Source organism: Pseudopipra pipra, chromosome 8, assembly GCF_036250125.1.
Source record: "Pseudopipra pipra isolate bDixPip1 chromosome 8, bDixPip1.hap1, whole genome shotgun sequence".
Taxonomy (NCBI): Eukaryota; Metazoa; Chordata; class Aves; order Passeriformes; family Pipridae; genus Pseudopipra; species Pseudopipra pipra.
Genome location: NC_087556.1, coordinates 9,104,172 through 9,122,915, shown reverse-complemented (window position 1 = coordinate 9,122,915; position 18,744 = coordinate 9,104,172). Strand labels below are relative to the sequence as shown.

The following is an 18,744-nucleotide window of genomic DNA, read 5'->3' as shown; positions in this document are numbered from 1 at the left end:
TGTCTGAATGATTTGTACTAGATGTGTTTTTGTCAGTGCAGTTTCTTGCAGGTGAATGCAGGTTTTTCTTTTCTCTTGACTGAAGCATTATGTGTCCAGTATTGTGCTGATATGTCTTAACTATGATACCCTGTCCCTTTCAATTAGTCTTGACATAGGTTTCAGGCCGAGTTAATGACCATAACCACATGGCCTTTGCTTCTGAGCTGAGCAGGTTTGAGTACACTCAGTGCAAGCAGCATACAGAACACCATCAGTTATTTCTGCTAGAGAATTAATCTCATGTTTATCAAACCGTCCTGTTTCTCCAAGTTCAGTTTCCGTATTTCACTTGGGTGTTTGATCCATTGTCTTGTGCCCTGTGGGCCTCCTTTTGAGCTTCAAGGAAGAAAAAAGGTTTTGCAGTTCTTCACGAGTTTGATGCAAGAAAAGCTGCACTGACATTTTTTTCCTCTGCTCGTTGTGTTTGCTGCTGATACTCTTCCACCTTGTCTGACTAACAGCTTGTAGTTGTCTGGCTATGTGTGTGTGCATAGTGTGGTTTGTGTTTAAATGGTGTAGCAGCTCACAGTTAAATGATCCATGGCACCAAGAGGTGGCTTATTGGCACTAATCTGCTACTGTGATCCAAGTAATGGAGATTTGGTTCACATTTTGAACACTGGAAAAATGGCTTGGTCTTGGTTTGCTTCTGGCTTTGAACTGCTGTTGGAAACCATTATCTTACTGGAACCTAAATTAACTTTTTTTTACCTGTTCTATACACATGGCTCAGCCTGTGCTGAATTGATACTCCATCTTCCTGTTTGGAAGTGTGATTTCTCTTTCATTGCTCTGAATGATGTTCATTCCTCTCACTGTTCAAAGAAACAACCCATTATGAACAGGTCTGTGCAGCAAAACATGCTTGTTACCTTTTTCCTATTCAGAGTGAGTCATGCAGGACAGGGTAGTACTCTTAATGATTATGAATACTGAGTGGTAAATCATATATTTCCTTTATTGGATTTTTTTTAGAACTTGTAGTTTTGACAAGCATCTGGCATACAGTGTTACTGAATGCACTTGAGATATAAATAATGCATTTATCAGGATATCTGTTAAAAATATTCTTGGGTTTTCTTTTGCCATTGTCTTCTACCTTGGAAAGCATTCTTGCCTGCTGATAGATGCTGTCTTTCTCGTTTTGCTCGTATTTTCTGTGTGACTCATATCCCTGGCTCTTATTTTCTGCTATTCTTACATCTATGAATGGCAGGCAGTGCTGCATCAGTATGTGCAGAGTGCCAGCTTTTGAAAATTTCAGCTTTGAGGCTTTCAGGGATGGGAGGTTAAGCATGACCCATAGTTGATGCCATTTGGAGATGATCTTATAAAAGTGACAGCTCTGTGCATTTTGTGAAATCCCTGGCATTAGTTCTGGGTTTGCATCTCCACTCACCCCCAAAGAACCACATGCAGAGTCCCACAGTACCATATGCTTTATACCCTCCCTGGAATATTTGCACTCCTTCAGACATGTATCTCTGTGTAAGCAGCTGTCAGTGCTATACATATGAAAAAGGAAACTCTTCTGCTATTCAGCAGAAGCTCTTAAAGCTGATTAATATTGCAGAACTTATTTGCCTTAAGAACACAGAATTCAAAGGAGTGATGTACTTCAGCTTGCCTCTATTCTAAGTTAATCTTGAGAGAAAGACTTATTAAAGAAAAGTCTGCATTATTTGAATAATTGCAAGGTTCTTGTCTTTAAGAGAAAGTCAGTTTTTTAAATCACTGCTGCTTAAATAACAGTGTTGCTTCTTCAGGGAAGCTTGTTATCACAAGCATTTCAGTTGCCATAAAAAATCACCACCGAAACCAAACCAACCAACCAACCAACCCCTTTGCTTTTGTGATCAAGCACTTCTGAAAAGTTTTTCTTCACTAGCATTCGTGTGGTCTTTGATGCCTTTCCTGCCTTCAGTTCTGTCACACAGTAATCCAGAGCAGGTCTACACAGTGCTCACTGGTCGATCAGTATTGGCACAGTTTCTTTGCAGTTTGAGAAATTCATCTTGAATGTTGTGTTGCAAGGGACAATGTGAAGGTTACTTTAAGCAGTGACTGTAAAGCAGGGATGTATTTGCCATGTCAAAGTCCATGTGAGTAGTAAGAGAGGCTCCAAAGTCTCTGCATAATGTGTTAGAACTGATTAGAACATATTTCTTTGGAAAGCAGTGTTGGATTTTTGCAGGGGTGTTTGGAGGTAGAGCTGTGTGCAGGCAGTGTGAGACTGACCAGACACCAGTAGGTAGGGATGCTGGGGAGCACTGTCTGCTGTCTAAGGAAATATTACTGGGAAGGCATGGAATCACAGGCCTAATCACTTTTTTAGATCAATTCTGATCTAAAAGTGGAAGATACGACAAGGGATGGTGGCTAAAACTAACTAAACTAACTAAAACCATAGGTACTTGAGGTTTTAAATTATTACTATTTCCAGATACACTTTGATTCTGTTACAAGAGAGCTATTAAATGAAGATGTCCTTGTTTCTCAGAGCAAGCATTTATTGGTGGCATTATTCGTTTTCTTACATAAAATGTGGCTTTTTTTTCTATATTGCACTGCTAATGCTTAAGCAAGCTGTAAAGTGCCATGTCACAAACCACTTTGGGATGCCCTAGCTTTTGGTTCAGTAAGGGATTAAGGAAAACCAGGGAAGAAAAGCCCATTTTTGACTGTTAAATAAAAAGCATGCCATCTTTGGAAGCCTCTGAGCCCAGAGTATTTAGAAAGAATTTGGTTTTATCTGTTTGCCCTGTTGAACTCTTTCCTACGCATCAGCTGTTGCTCTCTGCTGAAGAAAACACCCTGATGCTTTGTGGACCTTTTGATTGCCCTGGCCCAGCTGTCTGTGTGCTTTGTTCTTACTCCAGACCAGAGCACTGGCCTCGCTTTCTGGGGCTGTGCCTCCTCTCTGTGTGCAGCAGAGGTGCTCAGCTTGGAAAGGCCGAGGTTGCAGGTGCTGCTGCTGCCTGCTCAGCGAGGGCCTGTCCCAGCTGCTGCCTTGCTAAGACAAGCTCCCATGCCAGTGTGACTCTGCTGCCCCTGTGCCTGCAGGGATTGTGTTTGGCTCCTCGTGGAGCACAAGGTCTGAAGGCCAAGGAATGTGCAGGCAGAGGCTTTGTGTCCCAAGCATGGCGTGCTTTTCCCCAGAACTTCATAAAAGTCCTGCAGCCGAGCCTGTGTGGGTCTGTGCCCCATTGTTGCTGCATGAAGCTAAAAGAATGGCACAGATGTAGGATCCTGTTGTGTGGGTTACATCTCCCTTCAGCATCTCATCCTGGGTGTGCTGAGCCTGACACTGCTGTTGCAGGGACCTGAAAAGCTTCTGTGCAGCATGGTGCTCCCAGACAGGAAATTCAGGAATATTAATATATTAGTATCCCTAAACAGGGATAGAATACTATTTGAGACTATAAGTGAGATTTGGGACTACTAATAGAGAATATCCTATGCTAACAGGACTTCTGGCAGCTGTAATGCAGTACACTGCTGTCAGAGTTGTAGCAGTTCAGCTTCCCTGCAAGATTAAGAATTATTACGCATCAGCTGAAACTGATATTAAATATAGAGGCTGGATGGAAAATGGATTGGGAGCAGCCCTGAGGAGAACAACTTGGGAAGCTTGACATGAGCTGGCAATGTGCACTTGCAGCCCAGAAAGCCACTTGTGTCCTGGGCTGCATCAAAAGTGTGACCAGCAGATCGAGGGAGGGGATTCTCCCCCTCTCCTCCACTGTCATGAGACCCCACCTGGAGCACTGCATCCAGCTCTGGGGCCCCCAGCATAAGGATCTGTAGGAATCAGTCCAGAGGAGGTCACAAAGATGATGAGAGGGCTGGGATAGCTCAAATATGAAGATGGCTGAGAGTGCTGTGGTTGTTGAGCCTGGAGAAGGCTCTGAGGAGACCTTAGAGCACCTTTCCTGTACCTAAAGGGGCCTACAAGAAAACTGGAGAGGGCATTTTTATAAGCACATGTAGAAACAGGACAAGGAATAATGGCATCACACTGCAAGAGAGAAGGTATCTCTGCCCATGGCAGGGGGTTTGGAATTAGAGGATCTTTAAGGTCCTTTCCAATCCAACCTAGTCTCTGATTCTATGATGTGCTCAACGTCCATGCAGGTTACTGGACAGAGTGTGTTATTTCCTTGAACTATCCCATATACCAGGACAGGGCACCCAGAAACTTACACCCTCTCTTCCCAATGTTAAATATACACTGAGATAAACTGTGGAACAGTTGTGAGTAATTCAAGGGAAAAAAAGCATCTAAGAAATACTCAGTGGTTCTTTTCCATGACAGACATCTGTGAAACTTGCATCTTTCTTCATTAAAAAAACCATCTTTGTTCCTAAGTTGCCCTTCCTTTGTTCATTGCAGACCCTGAGTCAGATTGTGGGTAAAAATTTGCTGCTCTGAAGCATATAGGAGAAAATAGTTAACTTCTTAACCATTTTTATTTTGGTTAACTTTTTTCAAATAAGCATCTATGTGGCACAGTCTTCCTGTTTGTGGGCCCAGATGTCCTCTTGTAACTGTAGTAGCATGAACATGAACCTGGTTTCTCAGTATAACTTTTTTAGCTGAATATATATTGTTTAAAAGAGCTGCCTTGGAAAAATTGATGAAGCTTAATAACTACTGTATGTGTGTTGCGGAATGGTCAATGAGCACTGCTTTAAAAACATAATTTAACCATCCATCGAAGTTGTTTCTCCTGACCATGTCAGAGCACACTCTAGGAGGGAAAGAGGCTTTTCTCTTGTCTGGAAACTCAAATGATTTAGTGCTTGACAGGTCTTTCAGGCCCTGAAACTCATAGCGATTTTCATTCTGCTGACAAACCTCGTGGAGGTTTTCATTCTGCTTATATTCCTTGAAATTTTGTTAGTCAGGGCTTTCTCTTGTGGAGAATGGAAGGATGCAGCACAGTAGAGTTGTACTCTACAGTAATACAGAAACCCTTGACTTACAAAATCTGCTTTGTAGCTGTTGACCTGCCAGAACCTTGTTACACTTCCCGAAGTGGCTTCAGTCCCTGGCTGCTGCTGCTGGGCTCACCTCACACAGCCCCTCCGGGGGCTCTATTTGGGTTAAAGAGTTGAAACATTATATTTTGACAGAAAAATATTTTTATTGCCTAACTTCTTTTTTTTTTTTTTTTTTTGAAATGACTTTTCCCCGTTTAAGTGCTGTGTAAGTGCTGTGAGGAGACAGATGATAATACAGTTTATTCCATATGTGGCATGTGGGGAAATTGCGAAAATTGCAGTGGTGTGTTAGTCTGCAGTATTGTTATGCAAATAAATTGATAAACTCAAATGCTAGAAATATAGTCTGGCTTTGCTTTCTCTAAGAATTATATTATGTTTCCCAGAAATTCAAGGACAGTAAATGTTGATGCATTTAGATTTGCCTTGACACATTTTTCAGCAAGACAAAAAGAAAAGGCTTCTTAATTTATTAATATGGATTAAGGCATTTCATTTGGATGTTTCTATTCCTCAGAGCATCAAAGTCTGTATCAGTTCTGCATTTTGATTCTAAACTAGTCATATTTCTACTGACATAATGTTTGCTAGCATGTGTTTTTTCCCCCAGAGCTGTCTGTTTTTGTCTATAGGAAGGTTGCAGACCTTTTGCCTTTGAATAAATTTTAAAGATTAAACAACTGAAAAATTCTTTAAATATGTACATATCATGTCTTTTGCCATTTGGGTGGGTCTGTATGTCTTTCAAACCATCAGACGCTTCACAATCTGTCTCGTTTTCTGATATATATATATATGATGTTGAGAACTTGTGTTGCTAGGAATACAGAAAGGGAAAAATGAAGCTAATTTTCCTTGTTGGGCTACATTATTGCTACAGTAGTTTATGAAATATATAGTGACTACTGGAAATTTACTTAAAAAATAACTTTTATTTTTCTCTTTTAGTCTCCCACAAAAGCTGTGTATAATGCTAGACACTGGAACCAGCCAGAATCAGAGGCTCTGCCAGCACCACCAGCTCTGAAAACTCCCAGTGTCCCAGTAAGTAGACTGTTGTTTTTTTCTCAAGTTTACTAAGTCTCCTTTTAAGATTCACTGATTTATATTTTCTTTAAAAAAATAAGTTCTTAGTGTCTGGTAATGTCACAGTAATTCAGAATGAAGTCCACTTTGTGATGTGAGCCATTGGGTGTTTGCTAGAAAAGACATTGTCATTGAAAATATTGTAGAATGTGATCTTCCACATCCCTTCAACATACAGTTACCAAAAAATACTGCAAGTTATGACCACAGAAATCAGCAAATTGCAGATCAAAAAGGAGAAACTTAAAAGGAGAGTTAATTTCTTTTTCCTTTCTAATGGAGTGATGGCAGTTGCTGACTTGAGGCTTTAGATACTGTGAAAGAAAGAACATTTTCTGTGTACAGTCAGCTATGCTAATATGAACAGATTGGATATAAGCATGTGTACAAAAAATAGACAAGAGGTGAGAACCCTTCTAGAAGTTGTTTGTTCAAAAGTCAGTGATTGTTTTGAGGCTCAAAGTAATTGTTTTTTAACTCTTTTGAGACCCTGAGAATTCAGGGTCTTGGGCTTCTGCATGTAGAAATTGTTACTGATTCTGCTAAGAGAGCATTGTATGTTGTCATAAACTTCATTTCATTTGGTGCCTTTCTGGCAGTACTTGCCTGAGAACAGAAAATCAGAAAGTAGATTTTTTTTGCTGCAACAAGTCTTCAGCTTTTGTTTTTGTCACCAGTTTGTGGTGAGGTTTTTGGTTTTTTTTCTTTCTGTTGATGTTTTTTTCTCTTTTTTTTAAATTCTACCTCTGTGTATGGTGTTCTGATACTGCCTCTTGGGTTTGTGGTGGGTTTTAGTTGCCTCCTCACAGTACTCTGAACAGCCTTCCTTGGGTGCTAACTGCACTGCCTGGAAAATGCAGATGACTCATTTGAAAATAACAGTTTCTACTAGAGTTTGAGGACAGAGCAGAAATTTCAGCCCTAGGGTTTTCCTAAACCCCTTTCTCAATTTAAATTATGTACATTTGAACTGAAGTTTTTGTTGCTTGCTGAATCTTTGTATTGATACTGATTTTTGTGTAGTACTCTGATAACTGACTTAAAGGCAGACTTTGAGTCTTCCCAGACAGACTTTGAATATAACTTCAAGCTAGGAAAATGTCTGGATCATTCATTCAGACAGGCACTTCTGTCTTCTCTCAGACTTCTCCTTTGTAACTGGAACCATCAAAATATTAATTCAGGAATATGGCAGAGGTTTGGCTGAACAAACCAGTTAGGGGAATTTGTATCTGCTCCTCATGTTAAGATGTACATCTGGAGTTACTTCAGTCGCTTTTTAACCTTGATTTACGTGTGTGTAAATTACATGGGTTAAAAATTGCAAGGTAAATGAGCCTTAATCCAGATATTCACTGGTAATTCCTGTGCAGATGATCTTGCCTCTTTAATTTCTTTATAAATTTGTTACCTGAAGATTGGGATAAATTTGTCTCAGGTTTATGGTGAGAAACCCACAGCATGCCAACTGCTTATGCCAAGTAACCTCTCTTATGGCCTCTCCAAGCTCCCTTGGAACTGGCTTTGAAGGGGCAGCCATTGACCAAGACTTGGATGAGATACTTCAGTGGATCTCATGTGTTCACAGACTGATAAGATCAGAGTCCTCCAGTATGTGCTCTAAACCAGCTTTTCAGGGTGGTTTATTAGCATTTTGCCACGTTGCCTAAGTGAGTGAATACTGAAATGCCACACATTGACAGAGGCAGAATGTAAAGAATACTCCATTAATAGAGCAGCTTGTTTTGGCTTATGTTTTATTTTTAACTGTCAATGTACAATGGACAAGAAGGCTTCCTCTTCAGCTGCCCTCTGGAGAGAGTAACAGTTCATGCCTCCTCTATGCCTGCATATTAATTCTATTTTTTCAGCCACACATTAAAAATATTCTCATTTTTCTGTGTAAGGAAACTAAGTGCATGATGTTACTGAAAGACTGAGGGTAAGTAAATGACCACTGGCATTGGCACTACGTTTAGAATTTGGCATTTGGAGGTCTGTTTCCTGGATGCCTTGTTTTCTGTAGCTTGTCTTCATATCTGAATTTGTGCCAAAGTAGTAATCTGAAGATAAGCTGACACTTAAGCTTATAGTAGCCTCAAACTAATACAGCAAAGTAGGTTGAGGAGAAACCTGTAATACTTGCCTGAGATGTCTGGAAACCTGGCAGTAGTTATTCTAGACCTAACATCAAGTTCTCTCCTGCCTGTTGTAAGTTGAGAACAGGTTTTGCTGTATTTTGTGCTCTGATGTGTTGTTCCTAAAGTAGTTAACAGCAGGAATAAGGCTCGTGTACAGAGAATACCATGAATTTACAAGAGCATGCAGTACCTGTTTGAGGCATGCACCGTGCCTCTCACTTCTCTGTGGGGCACTTTTTATGGTGCTACAAACTTTAACTGGTTTTAAACACTGAATTTGGTTGGTTTACTTACCCTAAAGCTTAAGGAACGAGTATAAAAGACTTTTTTTTGTCGTATTATTTTTTTTTAGTTTCAGAATTCTACTGGAGCTTTCTTGATCCTTAGAAATGTTTTTTGGTTTTGTTGTTGTTTTTTTTTTTTTTTAATTTAAGCATAGGTACATTATCCCACAGCTTAGGTACATCTTGGTAGTGTAAGGCAAGGACTAAATAGTCCCAAAATGTGAGTTTGACAATTGCACACCTGTACTGTTTCCTGATGTTTTAGTGTATGTTTACGTGCTCAAAACATCTGCCCATTTTAGCACTTTCTTATTAATAGGTAAGGCTATCTTCAAAGGAGGCAATTCATAAAGATGATGGAGTTTTTAAGGCTCCTGCACCACCTCCCAAAGTGATAAAAACTGTGACAATACCTACTCAGCCCTATCAAGAGATAGTAACTGCATTGAAATGTAGGAAAGAAGACAAAGAAGTAAGTATTCTTAACAAATTTTTAAGATAAAGAATTACTGGTAATCCTAAGTACTGAAGGAACAGTCTCAAAATGAAATTTGGCTTTCCTATTAAAAATAATATTTTTATCTAAATAATTGAATGGCCTTCATTAACTTCTTAATGTTTCCTTGCACTTAAAACTGAATAGATTTTTAAACTGTACTTGTTAAGATTATAATCAATCCCAAGAGCAACTTACCTAGGTCAAAATATTTGTCTTTTCCAGTTATACACTGTTGTTCAGCATGTAAAGCACTTCAATGATGTAGTGGAATTTGGTGAAAATCAAGAGTTCACAGATGATATTGAGTACTTGCTAAGTGGATTGAAGAGCAATCAACCCCTAAACACACGTTGCCTTAGGTAAGATATCTTAATATAAAACACTGAACCTATATTTAAGAGATACTGAATTAAATATTCGTCAGAGAAGAGACCATGCTTTAAAATGTCAATGCCACTTACCTGGCACTTCTGCTGTGAAGAATAAAATCTGAAAATAATAACCAAGATGGTATCTTGTGAATAATCAAAAACAGTATAACCATGGAGATGAAATAGAAAATTGTACCTTAAGAGACATATGACACACTTGTTATCCCAGCTCTAAATTAAAACAATATTTTCTGATAACTTTTCTTTGTTTAGTGCAACCTAATGTATGATGTCTTTTCTGTTCTTAATGTAAAATTCAATTCTAAAATAAAATCCCTGAGAATGGAAAATTTGCTGATGGTAATCTAGAACTAATGTAATACTGAGTTATTGTTTAAATCCAGCTGCCTGTTCTTTATCTTCTGTTGAGAAATAACACTGGAAGTAAAGAGACCTCAGTGTTAATTGGAGGCTCCTTTCAGTTGTCTTAGACTACTCATTGCACTCTTAATATTCAAGTTACACATTATTGTGAAGTTGGTGGGAAAAATGTTAGTCTTGCTTTGACAAAGTTTATGAATTAATATTGGTGTCCATTCCCTGGACATAAAAGTAATTATCAAATTGCTAAATATAATAACCATTTATAATATTTTTTTATATACTTGTAAATTTTCCTCTCTGTTCAGTAAAACTGAAATAATAGAGAAGGTAAAATTTGAACCCACAGAGACAGGTGATGGGAATGCTTTATTTGTGGTTTGACTGTGGTTGAGAAAAAGCTTTATATGCCTTTAAGAGGGCTATTTTAAAATTTATTCTTTGTTCTTCAGAAACTAGCAATGAATATTGTTGCTGGAGTATAGAAAAAAGAACTCTGATATCCAGTTTGTATATATGTTATGTATTGTATATAAATTACTACTATAATGACAATTTGGGGTATTTTTCATATTGAGTGCTCTTAATTTGCTCATATGGCAAACGTAGTAAGATCTTAAACTGAATTCTTTATTTTCCAAATTTATGTGATGGAATGTAACTTGTATAAACACAATAAAAATCTTTTCTTTCAGTTAACAAATTAAAAGAAAAGTGTTTTTCCAGAGGGAATCAATGTGTAAGGATAGGAATAGACATAAAAGAATGAGAAACTGGTAGGTAAGCTCTCACTGGTGCTGTTGTGACTGGAGACAGAAAAGCCTCTTGTTCTTTCAACACCTTACTGTGTGCATCTCTTACAATCAGAGTCCTCAGTAGCCATGGAAGACTTGACTGCAGAATCACTCCCACATTACTGCACATTTGAAAGCAATATATTTTTAATAGTTGCCATGTTTCACTGTGCTAGAAGTGGCAGCTTACTGATAAAACCAGGGGAAAGACTCCATTTCTGAAATGAACTGGTATGCTGGTCACTGATTAATATTTTTGTCAGATTTTTTCTGAAATCTATAATATTTGCATCATTCATAAATGCAGCAATAAATATAAAAAAAAATGTCCTGTAAAAGTAATATCAGACAATAAGTGGGACTAGTCAGTCAATTAGATAACCATCAGATAGCAGTGGAAGTTCACATTTACAATTTCTGTAATAAGCTCTCGTGTGTCTCTAAATCAGACCTTCATGCTTAATCCATGAATGTTTTAATTTAACTATTGGTTTCACCTTTTTTTTTTTGTTTTGTTCTGTTTAAGAAGCAAGTTCAAGGTGCTCTTTCAAATCCTGTTTTTAGCCAGGCTTAGAATAAAGCAGACATGGTTTGGTGCCGGTAAGCAACTGTTGAGTAAAACACTGCTCTGTTCACCAATTGCAAACTTACCTTAGATAAATTTTAGAAGAAACATCCCAACAGAGTTTTGTCTGAGGCATCTGGGCAGTCCTGTGTTGTGGACTTGTTTATCTGCTGGTTTGCTAAGTGTGGTCATTTCAGTTGTTCTAATCCAGAGTGAATTTTCTCCAGTGTAATCAGCTTGGCGACCAAGTGCGCCATGCCCAGCTTCCGAATGCATCTGCGAGCACACGGGATGGTAGCCATGGTTTTCAAAACACTGGATGATTCCCAACACCACCAGGTAAGGAGACCTTCCATATTTCCTTACAGTTAGTTGATGCCTGTCAACTGTGTGTTAATTTTGTGTGCATCTGGGATCAGTGGCTCCATTTGAGAAAGCTGTGTTCCAATGACAAATTCCTCTTCCACTGTTCATGTGCTTCTGGGTTTGGAAATTCTTTTTTTGAGAAATCCTTTAAGCTTTTTTAAAAAACTGACTGCACTTTGGATTGCTATTTTATGGCATCTCTTAAGCTTTTTTTCATTGTTTTCTTGTTGTGTTTATGATTTCTTTCAAATACAATACATTTGGAAGGAATCTTTCCTTGTTGTATTTAAAGGTGGCTCTAAGTGCTCATCTCCAGACTTGCTTGTATGTGAATTATCACCTTTTCTGTAGCTGTTGTGGGGAATTTGTCATGTCTTGTGCCTGTCTCCTGAGCACTGCTGTAATTGCAGTTGTGGGATGCCTTGAGTGTGTGCAGTGCTCTATGAGAAATCTAGGAAAGGTGAATTTTATCTACTTACAATAACATGACCTGAGAGTTAAACTGAAGCAGTTTGGATTTTCCTTCCTATCAACGTTACCTCTGTGGGGTGTCCCTTGAGATATTTTTACAGAAGTTGAACATAGAAGATGTCACTGGAAATGGGTAGTAGATCTGTATATCCAGTCAGCTTTATTATTTTCTGTAATAGTTCTAGAAGAATGACATACAATGCAGAATGAAACTTTGCACCCACAGAAATAGATATTTCAGAGATGCTGTTTGACATCTTACTGTGGGTGGAGGGAAAAGCTGTAGAGTCTTCAGTAACTGATTTAAAGTAATAGCTTATTTTCCATCTTCCTCAAAAATTAGCGATGGCTAACTGTAAAACACAGGCAGCAGGTTCAATGAATTCATTATTTTGTGAGCTGTCAAAATAGTTCCAAGTGATACTAGAAATAAATAAAGTACAGGCACGCTATTTAGGACAGTTGCCACCACTGAGATGCAGGAGATGGGCAGAGGACAGCTACGGTTCCTTGGAAAGTGTACAAGCTTGCTTGGTGTATTTTTGGCTGTCCTTTAACAGTTACCATTATTCCTTCATTTTCCAAAGAAGCAGCACATGCAGTTCAAAAGGAAATTGCCTGCTATTATTAGTCTGCAGTAGCAAAAAGCATTGATTATGTTCACTATTTTCAGTGTATTTGATGAAACGCTCCCTTTTGTCAAGGGAAAAAAAATTTGTAGTTAATGTTTTAATATAGTTACAGTACATTCTTGGTACAGGTTTTACAGTATTTTGAAATTACTGATTTATTAAACTACTCTTGATAAATGCTAATACATGTGCCCTAACTACTGACAGTATGTGCTCCAACATGGTCTTCTCTGTATAAGCATGCTGTTTTTCTATGCTGCCCTTCCATTCATTCATTATTTCACTATTCAAAATGAATAAAATTTCTCCACTAAATCTCAGTTTGAAGTAAGTCAAGAGTAATAAATCACACTAGGCTTTGCATGCGTGGCTCAAATCCATTTAAGATGAATAAGGACTGAGGGGAAAAAAATGCACAATTATTTAGTTAATATTTTTCTTTCAAGTGTTTTGGAGATGGGAAAACTGCCACAGTGACATTGCTAATAGAAACAGATATGAGCATATACTGCATTCAGTGTTCTGATACAGTGGAAGAGACTGAGGGTGGAGGGGACTCTATAACTTTCCATAAGGAGTATAAAATAGCAGTTGCAGATTGGCAGTTGGCATTTCTTTAACCAGCAAGGAAAACAAAATAACCAGCTATCTTACTGAGCTATGCCCAAAAATAATCACATGAAAATTACTTGTTCCACCAAATTTTTCTTGTGGACTTGTGTTTACACTTAAGTTATTAATTGACTTTGTCTCTTCAGTGATGCTCTATGAAGGTTTTGAAGTATTGTTAATTTTGAAAATAAAACCTATATTTTCATAATAACTGTCAGTAGTTAAGCACAGAAACGTGGTTTTGTAATGTCTTCAGCATGTGAATAACTTAAAAAAAAATAAAAGTGCATTAAATGTAGTGCTGAACCCTAGAAAATAACCATCTGTTCCCACAAGCTGGAGTATAAATAGAACAAGCAAGAGAAGACAAGGATGAGAGTGGGTGTAAATGGTCTGCTGTTTCTGGAGTGTATGTTCAACTAGGATGTTTTCCTGAATTCTGTAGAAGTATGGAGTGCAAATCCATAGTTAGATATGCCATAAAATTCCTGTCTAGAGCAAATTCTATTTATTTTAATTTTTTTCTTCTCTCCACATTTCTTTGGAAGCAGAATGTGCCTTAAGCATCTTGAGGAATAGAATGGGATGGGGGAAGCTCATCTGAAAAAAACCGCCCCTGTACTGCAATCTGTAAGGGAGGGATTTGGAGGGATTGATTGGATTCTTTGACTGCTTTGTTTTCTTAGGATACTGATCAAAAATAAGTTGTACTAACAATTTTTCCCTCCTTCTCAGCTCCGAATTCTGTGTATTGTACCTGTAGGGCATGAAATAGCTTTCAGGCAGGGTGGTTATACAGAAGATTAGAGGAAAATGTAGAGTTGTTTCATTCAAGATGAAACCAACTTGCTTACAGAGACTAAGAGAAACCAACGTTAGAAAACCCATATCACTGACATGAAGCTAAAGCAGGTTTATTCTGTCATAAGCACCATCCACATTTAAGGTCCTTACTTTTACAGCATCACTCTTTTCCTGTTGCACATCAGCATTTGGAGGCCTGTTGGCCCGAGTCCCTCCTGTGTGTGTGCTGTGGCAGGAGCCTGGTTCTTCTTACACAGAGCTAGTCCTCTCCTTTTTTGCTTTTCCAGCAGTCCTGCAGCCTGAGACCTTCTGCATCATGTCTTGGTCACTTCTGAAACGTTTCAGTATTTTAAAACCTGGGAGGCAGATCTAAAGGGATGTGTTGGCAGAGCTGATGTGGAGGGAGAACTGTTACTCCCTGCATAATGGAAAGCTGGATGGGTTGAAAAGAAGGGAACCTTGGACAGGCTTGGTACAGAGCTTTACAGAATGAGTGTGACTGCCCTTATCAGACTTTGGAGTGTCTGTAAAGCATTTCTGAGTAGTGATCTAAGAACAGTCTCTGACTTTTTGAAATGCCTAAATATTGGCAACCCAGATTATAAATTCAGCAGTTTCCCTCTGTTAACTGCTGCATAGTTTCTAGCTGATAGGAACTCCTTTGGGGGCTTAAAGCAAATTTTTTTTTCAGCAAGAAACCCACCTAGGTAATGCTGGTCGTTAGAAAATAGTTCTTCATAGATATTGCTTTATTAGATCTACCTTGGCTGAACAATGGTTAGTGGAGTAATCCTGTGTCCTGTTTAATCACTGTCGTTCTGAAAGAACCTCGTCTTCCAGAGTCTTCCAGGAACCTGACATTTAGTACAGGATAAGCCAGCTGCAAATAAATCAAGAGTAAACATTTCTATAATTAAAATTACAGAATTGCAAGGCTTACTGGGGAAAGTTAATAAAAATTAAGGGAGAACAGTGTATCCCTCTCTGTGTAGATAAATCGCATAGATTGCTTTCTGCTTTGCATCACAGATGTGATAAAAGGCTGGAGTAGTGATGTTCACAGCTAAGATTTTGTTGGATTTTTTTTTAAACAACTCTGTCTCAAGGTTGTATTCACAAAAGGAGCTGTGGATTTGGAAACTCTTGCTTCCTTCCTTCAGTACTTCAAGTGCATCTTTGGTAGTTGGTCAGATGAAAGTCTTTATTCACCTGAGGATTTCCTTGACTCAGACAGGAAGGAGTTTTAACATAGCTTTTGATAGACTGTCCTCTGCCTAATCGTGTCTTGGAAATGCTGATACTGCTTAGTATGACCAAGTATGATCATTACTTGCTTCTCAAATAAACAGCAGTTAATGATTGCTTTGATGGTTGACTGAACTCTAAAAAGATGTTAATCAGCTCTGACACAGAAATACTGCTCTTTGCTGTTGAGCTGTACAACACTCACATCCCAGAATTAGTTTGTTTCCATTTTTAATTTACCTTATACAGAAACAATTGCAATGGATGCATGCAGCCTGTTGGCTCTTGAGAGTTGATCTCAGTAGGACACACATACCTCACACTCACTTCAGCTCTCCTCTCCTCCAGTTATTGTCAAGGGTTTCTGAAAGTTTTGTGCCCAGCACAACTCGGTTCCCTGGAACATTCTTCTCTTTACCATGACTTGGAGCTCAGTGCCCTCGGTGCAAGTGCTGTACTTAACAACACTGGGGATGGAGAGCTTTGCTCTCTCTCTCTTCACTGTCTTCTGTGTCCCTTCCTGACAGTCAACTGCTCCTTTTGCCTTCTGGATCCTCATGAAGATGAAATTTAATTCCTCCTTTAAGGAAACTTAAATCTTCTTTAGGCAGTAAGAGATCCCTTTACACCCATTCTGTATGAGATAGGAATGGTCAGGATAATAACATTCGCATGTTAAGGACTGATGGGAACAGGGCAGGGGGGAAGCTGGTTTATGCTCTGGCTACTTCCAAAAAGCAGAATTCCCCTGGAACTAAAATGTGTTTATGCTAAAAAGGTTTGGATAAACTATTGACTGACAGACCTGTTTGGCAGAATCAGAATTTATGTCACCAGGCACTCCCCTTGTGTTGCCCCCCCCCAGACACTGTCTTTATGATCTCTGTATTTTCTGGTGCTGTCATCAGTTCATCCCCTCAGACCAGAATGTTCACCCACCTTGCCACGTACCCTGTGCTTTTTCACTTTGTCCCCTGCCATCTGTCTCTTCTGTAATGCTGTGTTACTGGAGGTTCTGTTTCTTGTTCTGTCTGCAGCACTGAGCCCCTCAAAAGTAGAAACCTGTGCTTTTCTCCTAGGATTGTGTAAATACACCGAGTGCTTTGTGTCTCAGTTTGATTTGCTAGGAGAAAGCATTGGTAACTTGCTAGAAGGAATCTGTACAAGAGCGAGTGCTCATGTGAGTGCTCGTGTACATTGGGACTTGTCAGCCATTTTCTTTCATAAATCTTCAGCTTGTTTATTAAAAATGGTAAAAGGTCTGCTTAGAATGATTATTAAAAAGTAACTGGTCTCTTTCTTCCTTTCTCTCCCACCCCAAGAATTTGTCCCTTTGTACAGCAGCTCTGATGTACATCCTGAGCAGAGATCGCTTGAACATGGATTTAGACAGAGCCAGTCTAGATCTGATGATACGGCTTTTGGAATTGGAACAAGATGCTTCTTCTGCCAAGCTGCTGAATGAAAAAGACATGAACAAAATTAAGGAAAAAATTCGGAGACTGTGTGAAACCGTTCACAACAAACATCTTGATCTCGAAAACATCACGGTGGGTAACGTGCTTTTGTTGGAAAGCCTTGGCAGTTGTGGAATGCTTAATAAAATGGAACTTGGGAGCATCATCTTTAATTTTGTATCCCCAGCAAAGGAGTTGTGACACTTTGTCTACCTTTGATGTGTACATGACTGCACTGCAAGTATTTTCTTCTTCCAATTTGAAATTTCCTTTTTAGAAGGCTGTTAGTAGGATAAAGGTGTGGTGTTCTTCAGCTCTCTGAGTGTCCATTTGCCCCTTCTAAGGGAGCAATTACAAACAAGTACCACTTTAAATAACCATGTGTTTAAAGACCATGCTTAGATTATTGGACTCCATTTCTTTGCCTCAATTTTATATGTACTTTCACAAGCAAATAGGGGTTTGTGCATGGGAATAAGAGTGTTTTGTGTTAAATTGAAAATATGGTTTTCCCATTAAAAAAAAAAAAAACAACAATCTGTCCTGCAGAAAACTAATTTTTCCCTGCCCAAAGTGTGGTGGCAGATCTGTTGATTACCACAAATGTGGATGAATTTTTTCTTCCCTTTCTCAACATACTTGCTTTTCATGAAAGTACCTTCAGCTGCAACAGAGTGAACTGCTTTTGTTTAAAAATAAATTTAGCCATGGTTTGATGCTAGCTTAGAAAATAAAGGGCAAGTTACAAAGGCTTTTTAAAAGAGTGTATTTAAAGAATTGATTGACAGATTGACAAGATGAGTGGTCATAAATGACAAAATCTACTAATGTGTCATTGCATTCACCATATTTCAGTGTAGGGAATGTTGGTATGATCTTAATATTTTAGCATCCTGTTATACATTCTGTTCAAGATTCTTACTAGGTTTTTGCCATTTTTCTTGTAATACACCCAACAGGAGATGCTCCTGATTTATTGTTTATGAAGGGAGTCTTTTAGAGCTTTATCTGTGCAAGTAGTGTTCCAACTCCTGCCAGTAATCTGCAGTCAAGATTGTATTCCATATTCGGTTAGACTAAAGGATGACACGCCTTGTTGAGCTGGCATTTTCTTTTGTAGCTTCTGTGACTTTTGTGTCACTTTAGGAAGGGTTTACCTTGGGGGTTTTCCATCCAAATTCTGGCTGTGGAACAGATAGCTGAGTTGGTATGAAAAGTCAGTATTATGTAGCAATAGCAAGAGCTGAATTTTGGGTGAGGAAGTTAATATTGATGACATCATTCTTAATCTTGGTAATCAGTTTGTGGTGACAGTGGAGAATTGTTTAGAAGTTTCAATTTTTTGTTCCCTGTGAACATATGAAACGTGCAGGTAGGGGGCTCATATTAGTTTTCTGACCTTGGAAATCTGCAAAGGAAGAATGAATTTGAGATTATATTCTCCACTTTGTGTTTACAGTGTGAAAATACCAACACAGAATGAAATTTGTTCTCTAGGTGGTGATCAGCTAGGAATTGGTATAATCAGAGTCTTATTTCAGTGCTGTTTTGGCACTGAAGGCAGCTCACATAGCACACAGTTTGTCAGTGCCAGGATATCTCTTGCACTATAAAATGTAAGACAGCTCCCTTTATTAAGCATGGAACAGCTGGTACAGGTTCCTCATTGCTAAAGCATCCAGCCACAAAGACCACTGTCTCCTGCTTGAGCTTTTCTCATATTCATAATCTGATCTAGCCTGATGCTTTTTTATGAACTGTAATTCTGTTCTTGTGTTTTCTTAGGCATGGGTTTTAAAGGGAGAGGATATATCAAAAGGGACTTTGTCTCTCTGTCTTGTGAGGAAGCTGTTCATGAGTAATAATATCCTAGGCCATCCATTTCAGCTGTTTTATTTGGGGGGGGTTCTGAGACAGCTCTATTTTTTAAATTTATTTTGAGCTGTTGCTGTAAATGCACTGAATACTGTGGTACCCCACAGATGGAAAC

The 18,744-nt window shown here is 38.7% G+C and overlaps 1 protein-coding gene across 4 annotated transcripts in view; it reads left to right on the top strand.

The window, feature by feature from the left end:
• Positions 1-18,744, top strand: part of WAPL (WAPL cohesin release factor) — a 121,129-nt gene that overhangs the window by 88,489 nt on the left and 13,896 nt on the right. For 3 of the 4 annotated variants that reach the window (XM_064662446.1, XM_064662447.1, XM_064662448.1), the window contains exons 5-9: positions 5,995-6,090; positions 8,877-9,029; positions 9,279-9,415; positions 11,395-11,506; positions 16,620-16,847. In XM_064662446.1, the coding sequence (XP_064518516.1) occupies positions 5,995-6,090; positions 8,877-9,029; positions 9,279-9,415; positions 11,395-11,506; positions 16,620-16,847 (726 nt within the window). The remainder of the gene's footprint in view (positions 1-5,994; positions 6,091-8,876; positions 9,030-9,278; positions 9,416-11,394; positions 11,507-16,619; positions 16,848-18,744) is intronic. The other variant, XM_064662449.1, reaches the window with a different exon arrangement.